Source organism: Galdieria sulphuraria (assembly GCF_000341285.1).
Source record: "Galdieria sulphuraria unplaced genomic scaffold scaf_23, whole genome shotgun sequence".
NCBI lineage: Eukaryota > Rhodophyta > Bangiophyceae > Galdieriales > Galdieriaceae > Galdieria > Galdieria sulphuraria.
The window spans coordinates 65,463-84,481 of record NW_005178452.1 but is presented as its reverse complement, the minus strand read 5'-3'; the positions used below and the strand labels follow the sequence as shown (position 1 = coordinate 84,481).

General features: G+C 39.6%; 12 protein-coding genes across 12 annotated transcripts; 9 read left to right on the top strand and 3 right to left on the bottom strand.

Moving 5' to 3' along the window:
* Positions 1 to 31: 31 nt before the first annotated feature.
* On the top strand, positions 32 to 1,756 carry Gasu_30220 (uncharacterized protein). Its single transcript, XM_005706046.1, has 4 exons — positions 32 to 490; positions 546 to 604; positions 654 to 821; positions 870 to 1,756. Exons 1-4 carry the CDS (start codon positions 140 to 142, stop codon positions 1,087 to 1,089), a joined length of 798 nt encoding a protein of 265 aa, XP_005706103.1. The 5' UTR covers positions 32 to 139; the 3' UTR covers positions 1,090 to 1,756.
* A 1,035-nt stretch (positions 1,757 to 2,791) lies between these two features.
* On the top strand, positions 2,792 to 3,906 carry Gasu_30210 (farnesyl pyrophosphate synthase). Its single transcript, XM_005706045.1, has 2 exons — positions 2,792 to 3,804; positions 3,872 to 3,906. The coding sequence occupies exons 1-2, from the start codon at positions 2,829 to 2,831 to the stop codon at positions 3,877 to 3,879; spliced, it is 984 nt and encodes a 327-aa protein (XP_005706102.1). The 5' UTR covers positions 2,792 to 2,828; the 3' UTR covers positions 3,880 to 3,906.
* A 4-nt stretch (positions 3,907 to 3,910) lies between these two features.
* Gasu_30200 (oxidoreductase) lies at positions 3,911 to 4,641 on the bottom strand. The gene is made up of 2 exons (XM_005706044.1): positions 4,317 to 4,641; positions 3,911 to 4,269 (listed from the first exon to the last, which is right to left on the bottom strand). The coding sequence occupies exons 1-2, from the start codon at positions 4,554 to 4,556 to the stop codon at positions 3,943 to 3,945; spliced, it is 567 nt and encodes a 188-aa protein (XP_005706101.1). The 5' UTR covers positions 4,557 to 4,641; the 3' UTR covers positions 3,911 to 3,942.
* A 460-nt stretch (positions 4,642 to 5,101) lies between these two features.
* On the top strand, positions 5,102 to 7,444 carry Gasu_30190 (DNA polymerase eta subunit). Its single transcript, XM_005706043.1, has 3 exons — positions 5,102 to 5,272; positions 5,327 to 5,932; positions 5,982 to 7,444. The coding sequence occupies exons 1-3, from the start codon at positions 5,171 to 5,173 to the stop codon at positions 6,912 to 6,914; spliced, it is 1,641 nt and encodes a 546-aa protein (XP_005706100.1). The 5' UTR covers positions 5,102 to 5,170; the 3' UTR covers positions 6,915 to 7,444.
* A 45-nt stretch (positions 7,445 to 7,489) lies between these two features.
* On the bottom strand, positions 7,490 to 8,581 carry Gasu_30180 (NAD dependent epimerase/dehydratase family protein). The gene has a single exon (XM_005706042.1). The coding sequence runs from the start codon at positions 8,520 to 8,522 to the stop codon at positions 7,545 to 7,547; it is 978 nt and encodes a 325-aa protein (XP_005706099.1). The 5' UTR covers positions 8,523 to 8,581; the 3' UTR covers positions 7,490 to 7,544.
* Positions 8,582 to 8,591: 10 nt separating this feature from the next.
* Gasu_30170 (uncharacterized protein) lies at positions 8,592 to 9,677 on the top strand. Its single transcript, XM_005706041.1, has one exon. It carries the CDS (start codon positions 8,593 to 8,595, stop codon positions 9,625 to 9,627), a length of 1,035 nt encoding a protein of 344 aa, XP_005706098.1. The 5' UTR covers position 8,592; the 3' UTR covers positions 9,628 to 9,677.
* Positions 9,678 to 9,681: 4 nt separating this feature from the next.
* Positions 9,682 to 11,056, top strand: Gasu_30160 (longevity assurance protein LAG1). Its single transcript, XM_005706040.1, has 3 exons — positions 9,682 to 10,416; positions 10,474 to 10,540; positions 10,590 to 11,056. Exons 1-3 carry the CDS (start codon positions 9,722 to 9,724, stop codon positions 10,794 to 10,796), a joined length of 969 nt encoding a protein of 322 aa, XP_005706097.1. The 5' UTR covers positions 9,682 to 9,721; the 3' UTR covers positions 10,797 to 11,056.
* A 105-nt stretch (positions 11,057 to 11,161) lies between these two features.
* Positions 11,162 to 12,026, top strand: Gasu_30150 (uncharacterized protein). The gene is made up of 3 exons (XM_005706039.1): positions 11,162 to 11,540; positions 11,589 to 11,641; positions 11,686 to 12,026. The coding sequence occupies exons 1-3, from the start codon at positions 11,189 to 11,191 to the stop codon at positions 11,884 to 11,886; spliced, it is 606 nt and encodes a 201-aa protein (XP_005706096.1). The 5' UTR covers positions 11,162 to 11,188; the 3' UTR covers positions 11,887 to 12,026.
* A 75-nt stretch (positions 12,027 to 12,101) lies between these two features.
* Gasu_30140 (ADP-ribosylation factor) lies at positions 12,102 to 13,656 on the top strand. The gene is made up of 4 exons (XM_005706038.1): positions 12,102 to 12,403; positions 12,453 to 12,523; positions 12,584 to 12,703; positions 12,759 to 13,656. The coding sequence occupies exons 1-4, from the start codon at positions 12,256 to 12,258 to the stop codon at positions 12,960 to 12,962; spliced, it is 543 nt and encodes a 180-aa protein (XP_005706095.1). The 5' UTR covers positions 12,102 to 12,255; the 3' UTR covers positions 12,963 to 13,656.
* Positions 13,657 to 13,661: 5 nt separating this feature from the next.
* Positions 13,662 to 15,004, top strand: Gasu_30130 (ApaG protein). The gene has a single exon (XM_005706037.1). It carries the CDS (start codon positions 13,682 to 13,684, stop codon positions 14,981 to 14,983), a length of 1,302 nt encoding a protein of 433 aa, XP_005706094.1. The 5' UTR covers positions 13,662 to 13,681; the 3' UTR covers positions 14,984 to 15,004.
* Positions 15,005 to 15,032: 28 nt separating this feature from the next.
* On the bottom strand, positions 15,033 to 16,681 carry Gasu_30120 (protein phosphatase 2 (formerly 2A), regulatory subunit B'). Its single transcript, XM_005706036.1, has 3 exons — positions 16,579 to 16,681; positions 15,634 to 16,511; positions 15,033 to 15,581 (listed from the first exon to the last, which is right to left on the bottom strand). Exons 1-3 carry the CDS (start codon positions 16,661 to 16,663, stop codon positions 15,090 to 15,092), a joined length of 1,455 nt encoding a protein of 484 aa, XP_005706093.1. The 5' UTR covers positions 16,664 to 16,681; the 3' UTR covers positions 15,033 to 15,089.
* A 730-nt stretch (positions 16,682 to 17,411) lies between these two features.
* Gasu_30110 (cyclin-dependent serine/threonine protein kinase) lies at positions 17,412 to 19,016 on the top strand. The gene is made up of 5 exons (XM_005706035.1): positions 17,412 to 17,727; positions 17,772 to 18,074; positions 18,120 to 18,231; positions 18,281 to 18,726; positions 18,777 to 19,016. Exons 1-5 carry the CDS (start codon positions 17,468 to 17,470, stop codon positions 18,874 to 18,876), a joined length of 1,221 nt encoding a protein of 406 aa, XP_005706092.1. The 5' UTR covers positions 17,412 to 17,467; the 3' UTR covers positions 18,877 to 19,016.
* The last annotated feature ends 3 nt before the right edge of the window (positions 19,017 to 19,019 follow it).

Here is a 19,019-nt window from a genome sequence, read left to right as displayed (position 1 = left end):
TTAAGAATAACGGAAAAGATGGTCATGCGGCAACTAGCGGAGATCCAGTTGAATTGCCATTTGATGACAACTTTGGACACGCTTTCTTGAATTGTTGTCACACCAAGACATTAATTGCTTTTGTCACAGCTTCGAAGCTATGAATGAGAAGGGACTATATTATGGAAAATCTCTTTCACACGTTGCTGATGAAGGTCACTCAACAGTTTTACGTTCAAACAGTTCTTCTTGGGACAAGTCTTTAGTTTCAGGTGATGACAACTTCAATTTCCAGCCAAGTCCCAAGACAGAAGGACAACAGGCAGATAGAGTACCTCCTTTGATTGATTTCAACGATAGCCCTGTTGACTGCACAGTTCCTTCTACAAAGGAATCCGCCTGTCCTGTTTCACCTCCGCAAAGGTCACTTACAGTTGAGGAAGCGTTGAACTTTCCAGCGATGCCTACGAACTTTTCTGACTTGCATTTGAAAAGTGTTTTTGAGCTAGCTGTAAGTAAAGAAGTTTTCGAGAGAACATAGAAGTTAAAAATTTCTCTTCTTTAAGAATATGTTGGAAAGCGACGAAGCAATCAAAGAGTATTTGGCAACCCAACCACTGTATCGGTTAGTATTTTAAAAACTGTTTGTCTTCAGTCTCTCTCACGTTTGAAAGTCACATATGTTCGACGAGAGATGACTTGCTAGAAGAAACTCGATACCTTGAGTGGAAAAATAACCAAGCACTGGAGAAGCGAGACATATTGGAAATGTCGAAGCTTAAGGAAGCAAAAAAAAAGTTAAAGAAAGTCAAAGAGCAACTAGCTCAGGCCCAAAAGGAGAAGTACGGTACTTTTGCTTCCTTTACTTGACAATGACCATTTCCTTTTAGGTCCGAGCTTCTTTTGAAAATGAAACCAGAAAATCTCACGAAAATTTTTATACCTGCAGTTGAAGAAAAGCTCAGGAAGTCAGAAGCGATAAGATCAGCTTTCTTGCGACAAGAAATCAGCCTGAATGAATGCTTATCAGAATACGTTGCCGAAAGAAAGGCATACTATATTCGAAGGGCGAAGACGAATTTTATAACTGCTTTAGCGAAATCCGTTTGACGCCTTGCTGCTCCTTATGGAGTCTTGTAAATACAGTAATCCTTGTTAGTTTTATTCTGAGATACGAGCAAATTGGAAACTAGCATGTATTACAAGGCAGAGAAATAAAACACCGATTAGTTGTAAAATATATCCCAAAATGTGAAGCGGAAGCAAAATGTTGCAACTCAAAAGGTGCTATCAAGGCCATCTTCTGAAGTTCGTTGTGAGAACGCAAAGGATATGTCCCTTTGAAACTAGGTAGGGGCTAGTGTCTCAGTACAACAAAGTGGACAAAGTTCTTGCCACTAACAGTGAGTCAGCTGTGCAGTCGATAAGCTGCAACAGGAAACCACAGTGTACAAAATATATAAATAAAACTCGCTTCTCTTTTTGTACTTCGAAACCTTTATAGCTGTTTTGCCTTTCAGTTACCAACCTTGCAACTTTAAGGGATCTACAGATATACTCCAGCAAACACTGATAGTTTTCAAGCTTCGACAATTTATATGCTTCAAGCCTGTGAGTCGCTAGTCTATCATCAACTGTGAACTGCTCCATCACACATTCTTTCCTTTCTTACTCCATGAAGATCATTTTGGCGCACAGGATGACTCAGAACCAACGCTGGAATGCATATAAGAGATATTTCTTTTGTTGGCTTATTTTTACTATTTCGTTTATGATAGAGAAGAGTTGGACAGGAAATTCGGCATCGGCTTTGAGTCGGCCAAAAAAGGTCTGGTTTGGAGGGTTATCAAAAACTTTTGACACTGTAGACATTTTTGCCACTTTGTTTATTAAAGAAAGAAGAAGTTTTTCAAAAGTTGTAAGCTGTTCTTAACTTTGTTTTTAAAGAACTCAAACATGAAAGTTTGAAGATTATTATCGCCGTTGCAAAAAGATGGAATGCAATATAACTGGTCCATATCCCTTATTGAAACTACTCATAATAGTAGACATCAAGAATTTCAAGGATGAAGACATAGAATCAAGATTACCGTATATTTTAAGCTTTTTCAAAAAGATGGAGTCTCCACCTCTCGTAAAGATGCTTCTTAACAGAATGCCCCTGAAACACAATTTAGATAAAAGCGAGATATTTTCTCGTTACTTTGATAACTTGGAATTTGTAGAAGAACAGAGTCAAAGTACTCTACTTGACATTCTCTCACATCGATGTCATTCTGTAATATTCCTGGAGTGGGAAACAACAAGGCTGTTACAATTGATTTTGCGACAAAGAGTAACGGAATGGTTGATGTATTTAGACAATTGGACTTCCGCATTACAACTTTTAGATGATTCTCAAGTCAGAAAGGTTATATACGGGAGCAGCTTATATTCCATAGGGTGGATTCTTCGTCCCTCATGCCTGCAAGATTTTCAAGATTTTCTCGAACTAAGGTTCTTGCAGCCTTGGTCAGAAAGGGCATATAGTGGACTTTATCAAGTTGGAGAGCCCAATTTTCGTTGTCTCGTTCGTACAATAGAATGGACTTACCGCCTGTATTATCCAAGTTTGACATTCAATAGTTTGTCTTTGGTTTTTGATTTTATTAGTCTTTTGGAGAATCAGAATATCTGTGCCCCATTCCTTAGTCATATGTTTTTTGTTCACTTTCCTGTAGATACACGAAATAATACAATGATATCCTTTTAAGGAAGTTTTCCTCCGAAGCTTTAAGGTCGATAGAGAAAGACAGATACTATAATTTTGCTGTATACGGTATACGGGTTATCGATAGTAAATTGCTCCAATGAACGTATCGTCCTCTTCACTCTTTGACAGTATGGGTTCTGTGAGAAAAGACGAGTTTATGCGAGTTTACGAAAAGATAATCGAAGAAGAACTGAAAGAAATTGAAACTTCTTATAAGATTCCGTCGTTTGCTATTGAACAAGTTAAATTTTGCACTAGTTACAACGTCCCTCACGGAAAGTTACAGAGGGGCACTGCAGTGGTTGAATCCTACTGTGCCTTTGCCAATTTGTCCATAGAAGAAGTACCTGAAGTGGATCTACACCAGGCATGTATTTTAGGTTGGTGTGTGGAATGGTTGCAAGCGTTCTTCTTGGTAGTTGACGACATTATGGACTCCAGCCAAACTAGACGTGGTCAAAAGTGCTATTACTTGCTTCCAAAAGTTGGAATGAACGCTATCAATGACGCTATGATTTTGCAGTCCTTTATATACAGGTTGCTGTATAGATACTTCCGCGACTTGGACTTCTATGTCAAGTTGGTTGATATTTTCCAGCAGGTGACTTTTGTTACCGAATTGGGTCAGTTATTGGATACTGGATCACAGAACACGACAGAAGACAGCTTTTCAGTGTTCACAAAGGAAAATCTCGAGAGAATTTATGACTACAAAACTGGAAATTATACTTTTTATCTACCTTTTGCCTTGGGTCTTATTTTGTCGAGGAAAGATGAAGATGACATTCTGAAGAGGGTTTATTCATTGTGCATGGAACTAGGTAAATATTTTCAGGCCCAGGATGACTTTTTGGATTGTTTTGGTGATCCAGAGATAACTGGCAAAATTGGAACAGATATCGAAGACAACAAGTGCTCTTGGCTCATCGTAAATGCCTTGTCGCTTTGTTCGACAGATCAAATACAGACTCTTAAACAATGTTATGGAAAACATGACAATTCCTGTGTAGAGCAGGTAAAGAATATTTATCGTACAGTTGGGCTCGTAGAACGCTTCGAAGAATTTGAGTCGAGTATGTATTCCACCATAAGGGATCATATCACGTCGCTGGGTAACATATCGAAAGCTCCCTTTTTGAGAGTACTAGATACTCTCTACCGACGTAAAAAATGAGTCCATTGCTGTACAACGTTGATTCTCTCAGCATTCTTTATTTTTGTGATTGACTATCCTCAATACATGCATTACAAGATAGGATAATGTGCTGTGTCGACACATGTTTTCCAGGTGCTGGATCTTTATATAGCAAGAACAGTTTATCACCATTTGCAACGATAACCCCACCATTCTGAAATGCTTTCCCTTGAATGGGTCCTTGATGCAAGCCTTCACGAAAGGCTGCATATGCTCTGACCAATAGACTGGGTTGTAAGAAACTTTTTACAGACCTTGTGAACTCGAGTGCTTCATAAGTTTTTAGTTCGGGGTCCGTATATACATCACCAGGAAAGTTAATCTCGGCCTTAAAGTTTCTTGCCTATTACACTATACTAAGATAGGATTCCTAGTAACAAAAATACTTACGTCTTGCCAACTACCCTGGCCGACGACAGCAATCCTTACTCCAAGGTTCTCCTGTTGCTTGTAGACCTGAGCCATTTCTGCCGCGAGCTGCTTGCAAAATACACAACCAAAATGTCGAAGCCAAGCAACTGCATTACACTGTCCTGAAGGAAAAAGCGACGCAGCATCAAATACCTCACCGTTGGTATCAAAAATTTTCAATCCCAATAGACTATCACGAAAACTTGCTTCGCCAGTCATACTACAAAAGAATTTCGCGGAGTCTTCAGACAAAAGTTCAATTTGTGGCTCTCATCGAATCTTGTGATTTTTGAATTCTTTCAGAACCAGTCATTTTCATTTAAACTGTTTTCCTTGGTCCATGAATGTCAGCTAAATGTAGTGATGGTAACATTGTATTTCTGTCACTTTTAGAACATTTATAGAATGAATGAATTATTTCTTCTTTGCTTCAATCTTTTAAAATGTCATCTTTTCAAGGGGAGATATTCATCTGACCTGAAACTCTTTCAGTGAGTTTCTATTCCTCTTAAACTTGTACCTTATAATGAAAAGACTTTCCTTGTAAAGTCTTTTTATCGAGCATTATTACTACTGTTGCCTGTAGCATTCACTTTCTGAGAAAATACGCTTTTAAAAGAAATTCCGTCCATAAACAAAACTTTAAGGTGACTACTTCTTGTGACCATTCTTCGTTGGAACCCTGTTTTTCTAATCTTCTGTAAATGATATTTCATTCCATCGAATTGCTTTCTATATCTCTACATGCAAATTTGCTCATAAATCAATCGTCATATGGGGTTGTAGAAATGATTAACGATTTAAAAATCAAAGCATGACACCGAAGACTTTGCATGGCGTCTGACGAATATACCAACTTTGCACACTCAGACTTGGAACAATTTCCTGTAATCATTCATCTTGACCTAGACTGTTTTTATGCACAGGTAGAATCCGTAAGTTTTGTTTTAACCTAGTTATTGTTGCGATACGAAACTTATTTTTTTTAGGTGCGTCTAGGTCTAGACCCTTCAACACCTCTCTGTGTTCAACAGTGGGATGGTGTCATCGCAGTGAACTATGCCGCTCGTGAATACGGCATAAGTCGCCACGAAAGAATTGAGAAGGTTAAAGAAAAGTGTCCGAATTGTGTACTAGTTCACGTCGAAACAGTCGGCTTTCCAGATCAAAGTTCGTCACGAGAAAACGTTTCCAACCCGGACCTATTGAATCATGGAAAATCGGAAACAAAAGTTTCTCTCGACCGATATAGAGAAGCGTCAGCAAAGATTTTTCAGCTGTTGTTTTCGTACAGTGAACTTTGTGAAAAAGCAAGCATAGACGAAGCTTATTTGGACGTGAGCGAGCAAGTCCAGGATATTTTAGTTGCCACAAGAAACCAACGGAGTAGCATTGGGTCTATATTTGAACAGTTGAGTATGACGGAGAAAGAAAGGGCGTACTACTTTGAAACTATATTTCAGCCTTTCGGAAAACGGGAGTTGCCTTTATCTCAGATACTTTCTATTGGTTGTGCAATTGCAGCAAAAATACGATATGCCATATACTCTCAATTCAATTACACAAGCTCCGCAGGAATTGCTGAAAATAAGCTCGTGAGTTTTCATAGTTGGATATCATCGACATAAAATTGATACTTTTTAGTTGGCAAAATTAGGAAGTTCTCTGAATAAGCCTAATCGACAAACTCTTATATCACCGAAAGCTGTCCCTTTTCTACTGGAAAATCTACCGTTGAAGAAACTTCGAGGTCTGGGAGGCAAGCTAGGAACCCGCATTGAGGAGAGAACGAATGCAAAAACTGCTAAGGAAGCACAAAATGTCACACTTGAAAAATGGAATGAAATAGTAGGACGCGAAAATGCCGAATGGATATATAATCTCGTAAGAGGCATTGATTACTCACCTGTAAATGCCAGAGGAATAACAAAGTCTATCCTTGCTGCGAAAAGTTTTAAAGCTGAGTGTTCTTGGGAAGGCATGGAAAAATGGATAAAAATCTTAGCTTACGAACTTTGTGAAAGGTTGAGGAAGGATGAAACTATGAATAGCCGACGGCCGATAAACTTCATAGTGCATTATTCATCAGTCGGCTCCGTATCATCTTCGAAGAGTATTCCTTTTCCAAATGGGAAGGATAGAGTTTCATCTTTGTCTAGGAATGCAATGAAAATACTCAAAACTGCAAATAATTTTTGCTTTCCTTGCAATCGTCTGAGTTTGTCAGTTACAAAATTTCTAAAAACTTCCTCCGACCTTGGTTCAATCGCAGCTTTTCTAAAGCCCCAAGAGAATCATCAGAAGTTGGTTGAAGAGTTAGTGCAGGAGTCTTCATCAATAAAGTCATCTGAAACAACAGCAGAGGAAACTGCATCAAATTTGCAGCAGCCACCAGAGAAATGCAAAGTTGTTGAGGTCGAACAAAGAGAAGAGGAGGATTATATTCTTGCGCAACGAATGCAAGTAGAAGAATGGTTGAAGTTGAGAAGCGAAGGTGATTATAATTGTGACGATAGAAGAGAGAGCAGGAAGAAGAAGAGACGAGTTCAAACGTTGGATCACTTCTTCCATAAGTGAAAGGGGATATTGAAAACTTTCCTAATAATATTTATTTCCATAAACACATCCTTAGTCTTATCCACGTTCTTCGGCAGGGCTTTACTCCTGCTTTTTTAACTGGGCCTCGGGATTTATGTCTTGGAACAGGAGCTTTTTACTCCTTTTTTGACGAATTCTGGCTAACTGTGAATCTATGTTTTATAGCTAGTGGTAGAGAAGAAGCACGTTGTCTTCTCTCAATCCTCAACCCAGAAGTCAATGGGCAACGTTAATATGGTTTTTATGGAAGATGACTTATCAGTTTTTTGAGCAAGTATACTAGTGGCATCCGGCTTTCCTTTTTTTTAAGTTTACTGAAAGGCTTCCGTTGTTCTTTTGTGGTCTTTTAGGTCTTTTTGGGAGTTTGAAGATCCTTTGTTAAAGCCAACTGCCTTCAAGTTGCATTTTACCAAGTGAAGCGTTCTTTGTTAACTTTGTGTGATGGGCGTCCTTCAAAAGGTTCATTACGGTGGGTTTTTTAAAAAGGCAATGAAGTTTCCTTTTCGTGCGGAGTTGGTGTGAAGTTGATCTAGGGTATCGACGAAACCCACAGCTGCCAGCAACACATATTTCTTAAGGCAAGAGAGAGATACGCTTTTATTAGGTGACTTACGACAAGTAGTCTTCTATAAATTGACGTACGATGTCGTCAGTACTTTTATCTGCAGAGAGTCCCAGCTTCACAGCGATTTTTGACTCCATGCTGCTTGGCCAAGTACTAATTATATCAACTATCTTTGGATCCTGTTCGTACGAAACCAGCTTTGCAGTCTTCTCACCAGCAATTCTGCAAAGTGAGTCAACATAGTCCTTGGCCTGTGCGCTTATACCAGGTACTACTAGTACTCGGGACGGTCCCAACTCCTTAGTATTCATATGAAGCAAAGCCGTATGCAAGGCTTCAATCGTTTTTCTTGGTGATATAACGACAACTTTTTGTTCTGGAGCCACAGGACACTTCACATGATTTCCATACAAGGGTTCGCGTACCAGGTCACTAACAAAGGTAGAAGCTGCACCAGACGGAATTCCAGGTCGTACTGCTACGATTGGTATCCGAAGGGAAATACCGTCCAAAAGTTTTTTACGGGAATAATTTGCTAACAGCAATTCCACTGCTGCTTTTGCGGAGCCATATGTGCTCGCTGGTTGTCTATCGTCCGGAGCCCCACCACTTACAACAGGATTATGAGTGACGAGATGGGAAACGTTTCCAAAAGCAGCAATCGAACTTGAGAATACAAAACGCGGACACTTCCCTTCCTGTGCTACAGATAACATCACATTAATCGCTCCGATCATGTTTATCTTCATTGCACTGGTAATATCAGCTTCAGATTGACCTGACATAATTGCGGCAAGATGGACGACGCCTTGAACATCACTTCCTTTGATGGCATCTTGGACTTGAACTTGATCGGTGATATCGACAATTTTCTTATTAGTTTTGGGCAAGTCACCTAAGCTCTCTAGCGGTTCTTTTCTATCAAGTGCTAAGATAGTTTTAATTGCTTCATCTTTTGACAGTTTTTCGACTAACAGTTTTCCGAGGAAACCACCTGCACCAGTAACTACCACAGTGGTCATAATAACTAACTGAATGAATAGGAAGAAATTGCAAAGATCTGGTCGAAATCCAAATTTTTTCTTCGAGGAAATGGAAAACACATTTGAAGAAGGAGAAATAGTGGAGGGTCAACAGTTGGTGGAGAATGAGCCCAAGTTAGCTGACGAAAGTCACGCTGTCCTTCCTTCATGGTTGAAAGGAAAACTTCCAAAGAGGAAAAGAACCCACTCCTCATCGTCGCTTTCGCCGCCGCCCTCTAGAGAATCTGTTCATTCGTTTGATGAGCTTCACTCGCAACGAAGTTCACCGAGTTGGTTATCAGGCTCGCTCAAAAACTGGAACTTCAGCAACTTTGCGCAGGAGAGGAAAAAGTTGTCAGAAAGCGAAAAAAGTAACTATTCTAATAACGACTTCAGTAATCACGCCAACTTCGTCAACGCACCGTCGCCACCGCCTCCTCCACCACCCTCCGAACCGCGCCTGCCTTCTCCGCCTCCACCGCCACCGCCACAATTACCACCTTCTACTGTACCCACCACAATAATGACCGTGGATTCTTCATATTCTGGTTTTTCTCGAGCAAAGTCTTCATATCGTGAGGGAGCTTCAACTGCTGAGCTTGCAAGTCGTTCTTCTTATAACGAGTTGAACAGTTTGACGACCAAGGAGGTTGTTGACGCTCGTTCTCAGTCACTTTCGGAGGATAAAGACTTTGCGGAAACTACTCATCCTGAATCTATCTCTGAGGAATTAGCGATGACAGAGGAAAGAAGCAAGTTTGAAGATTACTCGACTGGCGACTCTTATTTCTATTTAAGCTATATTGAGTCGATACGAGACACTATCCAGAATAATTCCAGCAGAGTTCCAGACTTGAGACATTTTTTAGACTGCCTTGGTACTGAGAAATATTGGGTGTTTTTGAGGGACATATATGAAAAACGAACGCAGCGTACGGCTTCATTAGAAAGAGAGTTCAAGTCTGCTTTAGAGTTAGATTTGGCGGAGGAGCAAGTAGAGAAGAAGCAGTTTGAATCTTTCATACAAAGGATTCGACTGGATAGGCTAGAAGGAAACGTAACTTTTGTAGAGCTTGAATGGAATGGTGATCATATTCGCTTATAATGCATTGATTTCTGTATTAATAAATTGATAGTAAAAATGTTACACTTGGAAGAATCTGATGGAGAGACATTGTAAATTTCTTTAACGCCCAAGTATGTTAAAAGAGGTCACCACGGATAGACTTTATACGCACGTGATATGTGAGAATATGAAGTCTTTCGTCAATATTTTAAGAGAACAGCAAGACACTGCTTTTCCGAGGTTGTCAGATTCCACTTGGAAGAGGGAGGAATTGTTGCGGGCGCTTCTGGTGGGCTTCGCTGTGTGGCTGCTTCGTGTATGGCTACAAAAGTTTGTTTTCTCCAAAGGTTTTCAAAAATACAGTGTGCGGTTGCGACGAAAGTTGAGTGAGAATTTATATTACTCTATAGCATACTGTTTATCTTTTGCTTGCGGTCTGATAACCTTGACACTAGAGGACTGGCGGGTGGATTTGCGTGGTCCTTTGCTTGTGGAATTATGGTCACCTTATCCCCCTCCACTTTCAACTTTTTTTCGAAGCTATTATGTTGTAGAACTTGGTTATTATTTGGGTAGTCTAGTATTTTTGTTGTTTTCAGACACAAAGCACTCTGATTTTCTCGAATTCTGTATTCATCACGTGGCAACTATTCTTTTGATATATATAAGTTATAGTTTTCGCTATGTGCGAATTGGTTTAGTCATCTTGGTGCTCCATGATGCCAGTGATATTCTCTTGTATAGTACAAAGTGCGTTTACTATATCGGTTTCCGGCCATTAGATAGTATTATGTTTACAGCATTTGCTGTTATTTTTTATTTTACAAGGTAACGAAAAATTCAGTTATTTACGAGTCAACTTTCTTTTACAGCCAAAAATGGAAGGTTGTTTATTTTTCCGAGAATCATTTGGGGTGTTGCCGTAGATATTATTCGTCTGATTCTGCGTAATGTAAGCAGAAGTATTTTTCTGTCCATTATTCTCAACTTCTGTTCTTTAGCATTCTTTCAGTGGGTTTGCAAGCAACTGGCCTGTTCATTTTTCTCATTACTTCATTTGTTTGTTTGCCTTATCAACATTAGAACTTCTTCACTGCTTTTGGTTCTCTCTCATACTTAAGATGATAGGTCGTGTTATTTTTGCCTCATTTGAAAAGTTGAGAGAAGAAGGAGATATTCGAAGTGATGATGAAGACTCTGAACAATGAGGACAGAGTACTTTGTTTGTTAGCTGCTTGAGTACAATGGAATATTTTTTGACTGGTAAATTCCGTAACCTTGAAGGAGAACCTTACTTAAGAGATACGGAATTCTTATATTGAGTTCTTTGTAGATTGATAGTTGGTGTAGGGGAGTGTTCTTCTTGAACCTTTTTTTGTATATTTTAAATACAACAGGGTTACTACCGCGACTGAAAATATCAATAAAGGTTCCAGCTTGTCATTCAAGGTTTGGTTTCAGTTCACTTGTGAATTCATAATGCTACGAAGACCTAGGAAGATCCCAATTTAAGACAACGTCTAGAACACAAAGTTCATATAATACGCAGAAGACATCTAAATTAATATGGCTATTGGAGAAGCAATTAGACGTTTGAGAGATGGTGGCGATGGCACGGTTGACTTTTCAGTGCACAAGTCCTATTAAGTTGGCACCTTCTTTTAAGAGTCACTCTAGGTTCTCTCTTGGTTTCTGTAGACACACATACAATACTTTGACAACTAAACCTGGTAGAAGTTTCTCACCTAGGTTTCCTGAACAACTTCTGTCTTACTGGGCTACTTTGGAAAACAACAACAGTTCGAGAGAACGGTTAAGTATCTTCGATCTTACCGTAGAAGAAGTCGCAGAAGACTATGGCCTGCCTCTGGACTATGTAGTTGATGTCTTAGTCAGTAACGGTGTTAGTGAATCCATTCAACCAAGTGACATTTTGGCAAGTCATGTGAAAGGTTAGTTTCACTGAATTTCATAGACTCGCTATATAATCTTATTCGTAGAAAATAAGAAGATGGAGGTTTTAGAAGCTCTTTCCTTTTCTGATGCCATTGAGGTACGACTTTCTTTTATTTTGCAGAGTTGCTGTAATTTTGATAGGTTGGAGACTTGTATCTTCAACCAACTGTTGAGGAAATAGCTCAAGCAAATGGCCTCACAAGTTCACATGTCTTAGAATTTCTGCGAAAGGAAGGCTTCGAGGCTCCATTGGGTTCTCGAACAAGGATTCCTCCCCAGTACATCTCCGCCGTTGATGGGTACATAGCTGAGCTTTTGTCCCGTTTTAGAAGGCAACGATGACCTAGGCTTCTCATACATACTGTGGTTTCCTACTTGTTTATGCTCCTTTTGTAAACACAACAACTCACTAGAATAAATTTCTTCCGAACTGCAACTCACTCATATACTTGATATTATGTCGCGGCGTTACTCCAGTATTTCTATTGCGACAACATACGATATCACTCCTTTCAAAGTTGTCTTTTCTCAATGTGAAATGAACTCGTTAAATAGCATAAGTGACGTCACCATTCCTCTTACGACTGGAGAAGTATTATGCTTCATAGTCGTATATTATATTTCTTGGCGCGATAAAAAATTGGGTGGCTGAATGGAATTGTAATCGTTCCCATTGAAAATATTTCTTTGCTGTAAAAAGTTGTATACACGATGGGGCTTTCCATTTCAAAGTTGCTATCTCGTCTTTTTGGAAAGAAGGAGATGCGAATTCTGATGGTGGGTTTAGACGCAGCTGGAAAAACAACCATTTTGTACAAGTTAAAGCTCGGTGAAATCGTTACTACTATTCCAACGATTGGTGGGAACCGTGTTATTGTAACTTCTCATACTTATAAGGTTATTGATAGGGTTCAACGTTGAAACTGTAGAATACAAGAATATTAGTTTTACTGTATGGGACGTTGGTGGTCAAGACAAGGTAAGGACTGTTTTAGTTGAAGAAAGTTCGAAGCAAAATCACAACTGTGTGCGTTCATAGATACGACCTTTATGGCGCCACTATTTTCAGAATACTCAAGGAGTCATCTTCGTTGTGGACAGCAATGACAGAGAAAGGTTTCCGGAGGCGCGTGAAGAACTTCATAAGATGTTGTCGGAAGTACGTCCTTTCCTGGTTTATTTAAGAAATTTGACGCACTAGTTCGTTCCGATAGGAGGAGCTGCGAGACGCTGTCTTATTGGTTTTTGCTAATAAACAAGACTTGCCAAACGCAGCTTCAACGGCAGAAGTAGTTAACGCACTCGCTTTGCCCTCTCTGAGAAATAGAACTTGGTTTATTATGTCCTGCTGTGCAACTAACGGCGATGGTCTGTTTGAGGGGCTGGATTGGTTATCTGATCAGCTTTCTCGTCGTTGAAAATACTGAAATAAAGTTACTGTACACAGCATGAAATGCGTCTTTGTCATTCTGACTCAGTTCTCACAAGAATAGGCAACTACTCATCGTGGAAAGAAATATCGAAAGATTGATTTTACAAATTCAGGGGTCGTCAAATAAAGAACATTTTGAACAAAAATAATCCTATTTTGTTCTTTTGCGTATCTAGCGAATGAAATGCAACATCTATTGCTTAGGCTCAGCTTCATGGGTTTCCAACCTCAATTTGTCCTGGGGGATGTCAGCCAAATTGCCAAGACAGTATTTACTGTAGCAATCTAGATATAACAAATTGGTCTCCAAGTGCTCTAAGGAACAATATTGTTGATTAGAATATTAAACGAGATATGCATAGAAAAATAGGAGAGTCATCCTGAAACCCATACAAAGTTTCCAAGATCCCATCGCACAGTACAGTCGTCAGCAAACGTTAACTCCCTTGCATAATTCAAGAATAGGTCGAGCCATATCTTCTCGAGAGAAAGCTTCCACTGACTGGTTGTGCTGTTGTATTTACGAGACACTACTCAGCGTCAGAACAACTCGAACCTAAAGAAGACATATCACTGTCATATTCTTAACAGAAACCAGAAACTAAAAGGATTCGAGAATATCAATGGTCGTAACTACTGTGCACTGAAGATGTATCCCCCAAGTGATTTAATTTTTCATAAGATTTTAAACTTTTGCACTCGAGAATGTTTCTCTCCGTTGCTTGGATAGATAGTTTGTCTCCGAGTTGGCCCACACAATATTTTAAGTGCAAGTTGCAAGTTTCAAAAATTCTTCCTTCTTTTGTACCCAGAAGGTTTTGTTCTTGTCGGTGGTTCTCTACCCAGCGAAGGCCTTTCTATTCCTCTGATGTTAGACAGTTCTTAGTGAGTATGGACGACGGTACGGAAGCCTCACAAAGGTCTCCCGAAGACGTCATTAGAACGCTTCCTCCGCGACTCCCTGAACCGGAACGTATTAAGTTATGGGAAAGGATATACTTGCTTAGACAAGAAAGAGATTTGGCTGCTAAGGAGTATAGGTTTGAGGAAGCTTCAAAACTAAAAGAGAGGTTATTGGAATTGACCATGCAAGATCCGTACGCCTGTTTGGAACTCGAGCTTCGAAAAGCTGTTGAGGAAGAAAGGTATAGGGACGCAGCTATTTACTCCGATGCTATGAGAGTTATTGGTGAACCACCAAAAATAGAGAAGCAGGACTTGCAGCAAAGGAATGCTCCTAGAAATAGAAATATCTTTGGTTTTATTCCCAAAGATTGGCCAACCAAGACAAACACAGGAGCGTTCAACCTTCGACGAAGTGGAATCCGTGACATGACCGATGATAATCCTTACAAAATAGGAGGTAAGGAGTCCGAATCATCAGAACAAGCAGAGGAAAAACCTCACGACGAGTCAGAAGTGGGAGCACTGGATCAATCGGAATACCTTCGTTTGGAAGGTTTTGATAGTAACGACTGGGAAGATGGACATTTGAGTACTATCACCAACAAGGATCCCTCAACTATAGAGGGAAAGACTGATTCAAAGCAGAAACTTTTTACTTACCGAGAACTTCTACAAATTCAAAATAAGAGCGATGCGGTTACTATGGGTATCCGAGTTCGTGTAGAATGTTCCTTTTCTCCATTTGATTCCATAATAGAAGAAGGAATGTACACGTTTGTATATTATGTGGAAATCAGCAACTTATCTGACGATACAGTCCAGTTGATAAGTAGAGAGTGGGATATTGAGGAAATAACTGGCGTTTGGAAAAGAGTTACGGGGACAGGGGTTGTTGGTCAGCAGCCGATAATAGAACCTGGAGAAACCTTTAAATACTCTTCTAAGTGTCCTGTTCGAGTTCCTTCTTTCTTCAATCCCTCAAAAGATAACTTTCTCGGTTCAATGCAGGGAAAATATGTTTTTATTCGAGGTGAAGTTGGTGAACAAGCCTTCGACGTGAAGATTGCACGGTTTGGATTTTTTGTGAATGTTTCTTTATAAAATATACAAGTACTTCACAGTTTGAGTCCACAGCGATAATAGCCAGTCAACAACTTGCACATTTTTTATTATACAGACTGGTTTGTTTGACTCCTTAAGAAATCACTCAAGTGGATTCAACCTTGTATTCTGCGCAAGGGACTAGAAAATTTCTTGACGAATCGGCCAAAGTAGTCTTCGGAGTAGAGTTTTCCACGAAATTTGGAGATATACAGTGTCGCTTTTGACTTGAGTAAGCAATGTCAATAGTTCTACCACGGTCAAAACTATTTAGTTGACGCCACTGAAAAAAATCCGGTACTGCTTGTATCCATTTCTGTTTAACTTCTAGAGCTACTGAGCATACTAACTTACACCAGTGCCGCTCGATAACATTATCTATCGAGTCATTCAAAGTAATTAAAAGTTCCTTTCTATATGCAGCCATCATCTTAACAAGTCTCGTATCATTCCAAAGGCTAATGGCTCTTTCAGCAACTTGAAAATGAGGACAGCAGGTACAATTTAAAAGTTCAAGCCAAACCGATTTCGAAATCTTCGCAAATACACTTTCAGTTACACTCTGGAGTACAATTTCCACCTCATTTATGTACAGTATCTTTATAAGTTCATCAGAAGCTGCCGTAAGATAGACAACACAAAATAATTACCTGTTTCATACTGTTATACTTTGGCCAAGTGGAACACAACCTTGACAAAATAGAAGGAATAAGCGTAGGATCTTTCTCAGCAAATGAATGAACACAAGATAACAGCTGAGGAAAGAATATTTCCAATTCGGCTTCACGATGCAGTGGCATCAAATATCGAAACAGCATATCTTTGTGTTCTTCTTTCAAAGGAACTGCGAAGCCATGAACAATTGAAGATTGTATTTCCAAGATTTCTCTTATGCCACAACAAGGTTCTCCTTCAAAAACATAAGAAAAGAGATATTCGTTGATTTTCTTTCTCAAGAAAGATCGACGTCTTATGAATCTTTGGTAAATACGATGAAAAACAGTTTTGAGATAATCCCTCTCTCTTACATCTCCACTGCGGAATAAATGAAATAGCTTAGAGATAAAGGATTCTGTTATATACTTGAGAAAGCATCTGATCTCTAGTCCATCTGCAATGATCATCTGAATAAACAGTTCGTACACAAGTTGAATAATAGACCATTCGGAATCTTTTATCTTCGTTTCATTTTCCCTTACTTCTAATGATATCGGCACATCAGTTTTGTCCTTTGCATCGAAAAAAGAGAGTTGAGCAAAGCGAGTTGATGATACGGACCGCTCTGCACCAACTATCTCCTCTAGAAGACTTACAACCAACTGTAGGGATTGCTCCTCAAACGGGTCATCAGTGACACTTACATAGTCTATAAGTTCGAAAAGTATCCTTCTACGAACTTCTATCCAGTCCGCGTGAGTCCTGAGAATACCTTCCTCACTTTTACTTCGCTTCGAAGATGACAAAAAAGATTTACAGAGCAACAATTTCTTCACGAAAATTTCCTTTCTCAAGGGAATTTCTTGCGAGTCTATTTTGGAAAGTCGAAAGCCATCAGACAACTTTCAGCGAGAGAACAATTTTTGCAATAAACTTACTATTCAGCAAAGGAAGAGTGTATCCGTCTTCAATTTCTTCCTTTTCAACTTCAGAAGAGCTACAAGACGTCTTCCGTTTTGACATAGAACTAACGTTCTTAAAAAGCCTGTCAAGTTTGCCTCAAGAGGCGATAAATCAAGAGCTTTCTCCGCCTGTTAGTTATACTGGAAAGCGTTGTTTGTAGGTTATGAAAAAGGGACAGTTTCGTAACATACCTCAAGGCCGCAAAGAGCTTTTGGACAAAGTCGCTTTAGTGACGACGAAAAGGTAGATCAACCCCATTGCCCATGATGATGATTGTCAGCTGAGAAAATTTCCTTTCCAGGATCATTTCCGGGGCCTCCCACATAAAGAGGGGAGATCTCCGTGGTAAGGGAACGCAGCCCCCCATGGAACAGATATTTGCGATTGGGGAAGGATAGAAAACTTCCTCAAAACTTGTGCTGCTGGCTAAACCCCTATTTGAGTAAATAATCTTTCCAAATAATAAAGAATATTGCCGTTCTCATCGATAACATTTATAGTGAAGTGTATATATAGTATAAAGAGTCGTCATAGGAAACATTATGTCAGATAACTACTCCTTAAACGCATAATGTTTACAAACCAGCTTGAGCTTGCAGTATTCAAAAGCTTGCAAATTTAGTGTTAAACTATTTTTAGGCTCGCAAGGGTTCTCGAATATCTAAGAAATGGACACGTGTCAAACAGGGGATAACGGAACAGTTCCTTGGTTAAAAACATAGAGAAGGGCTGCTTGACAATATATCTGTTACATGTTAATAAGGCAAGAAAGAAGTGCTTCATCGTATACATCAGAAAAAGGCAAAATATCTTGTATCGTGGTTTGCTTGGGTTAAAGAATTCTTTCGAGGCCTTTGCTCGAGAATGGAACGAGCCCAACCACCGTCTCCAGCACCATTCAACTTTGCACAAAACAAGCAAGTTTTTCAAAGAGGAGCTCATAAGCAAAGCGAGGATAGACAAATAATTGAACAACAGGCTCCCCCGACTGCTGCTGGTAAAGAATTTGCAAAGACTTCGTTTGACACCGTTCGTTCGTATTTGGTGTGTGGAAGTCGTTTTGACTGTCCCGAGAGGTTTAAGCTCCTTCGCCCCATCGGCCACGGAGCCTATGGAATTGTATGGTAAGTTCAATATTGTGTAAGTGCGTCTTGTATAACAGCCACAGCTCGGCAAAGGACCAAGTAACTGGAGAATTGGCGGCTATAAAGAAGATTACCAAATGTTTTGATCACACTACGGACGCTCGAAGAATTTTGAGGGAAGTAAAGCTCTTAAGGCATTTTAAGCACGAAAATATTATTGGCTTGAAACAAATTCTGCGTCCCTCTTCTTTTGAAGCGTTTGAAGATGTTTACCTGGTGACTGAACTTATGGAGACGGACCTTCATCAAATCATTGTTTCTAAACAGTCACTAACGGAAGAGCATTTTCAATACTTTATATATCAGATATTGAGAGCTCTTAAGTAGTAAGTATCATTCTTGAAAATCTGAAGACACTTAACTTGGTCTAGTGTACATTCGGCTGATGTGCTTCATAGAGACTTGAAACCAAGTAATGTTTTAGTAAATGGTAATTGTGATATTAAGATCTGTGACTTTGGCCTTGCACGTTCTGCAAGTTTTGTAAGTGAAATTTTCCATTCGCTGTAGTATCAAAATGACCTGAAACAAGAACGAACTCGGAGGTGAGTTTATGACCCAATATGTTGCCACAAGGTGGTATCGAGCTCCTGAAATTATGTTGTCTTTCCGACATTATGATAAGTCGGTTGATATTTGGTCCGTCGGCTGTATCTTTGCAGAACTCTTGGGAAGAAGGCCTTTATTTCCAGGCAAAGATTACATGCACCAGTTGCGACTCATAATTGATGTTGTTGGTACACCAAGTGATCAAGACATTGAATATATAGAAAGTGAGAAGGCATTACGGTTTATCCGTTCTCTTCCACGAAAGAATCCCGTTGCTTGGCGCAAACTATATCCCGACGCGTCTAATCTTGCACTGGATTTGCTGGGGCGAATGTTACAGTTCGACCCTCGCAAACGCTGTAGCGTTGAAGATGCCCTGTCGCATCCTTATCTGAGCTCTTTACACGACCCAACGGATGAACCTGTATGGTAAGCTATTATCCTAAAAATAACTTGAGTAGGTTACTGAATCTTTATAGCCCAAGTAAGTTTAGTTTCGAGTTTGATTCGCCGCAAGTAACAAAGGAGCAACTGAAAACTATGATGTGGGAAGAGATAGTAAGACAAGGACAAACGTAGGAAAATTTTTTTGAATGTTGTTTGTTTCTGTTTGCTTCTCTGCAAAGTTTGAACTTAGTTTGTATAAACTCATAAACTGTTACATTCTATATTACATCCAAATGAATGACGCCTCCCCTAATAAATGGCCTCAAATTGAAGAA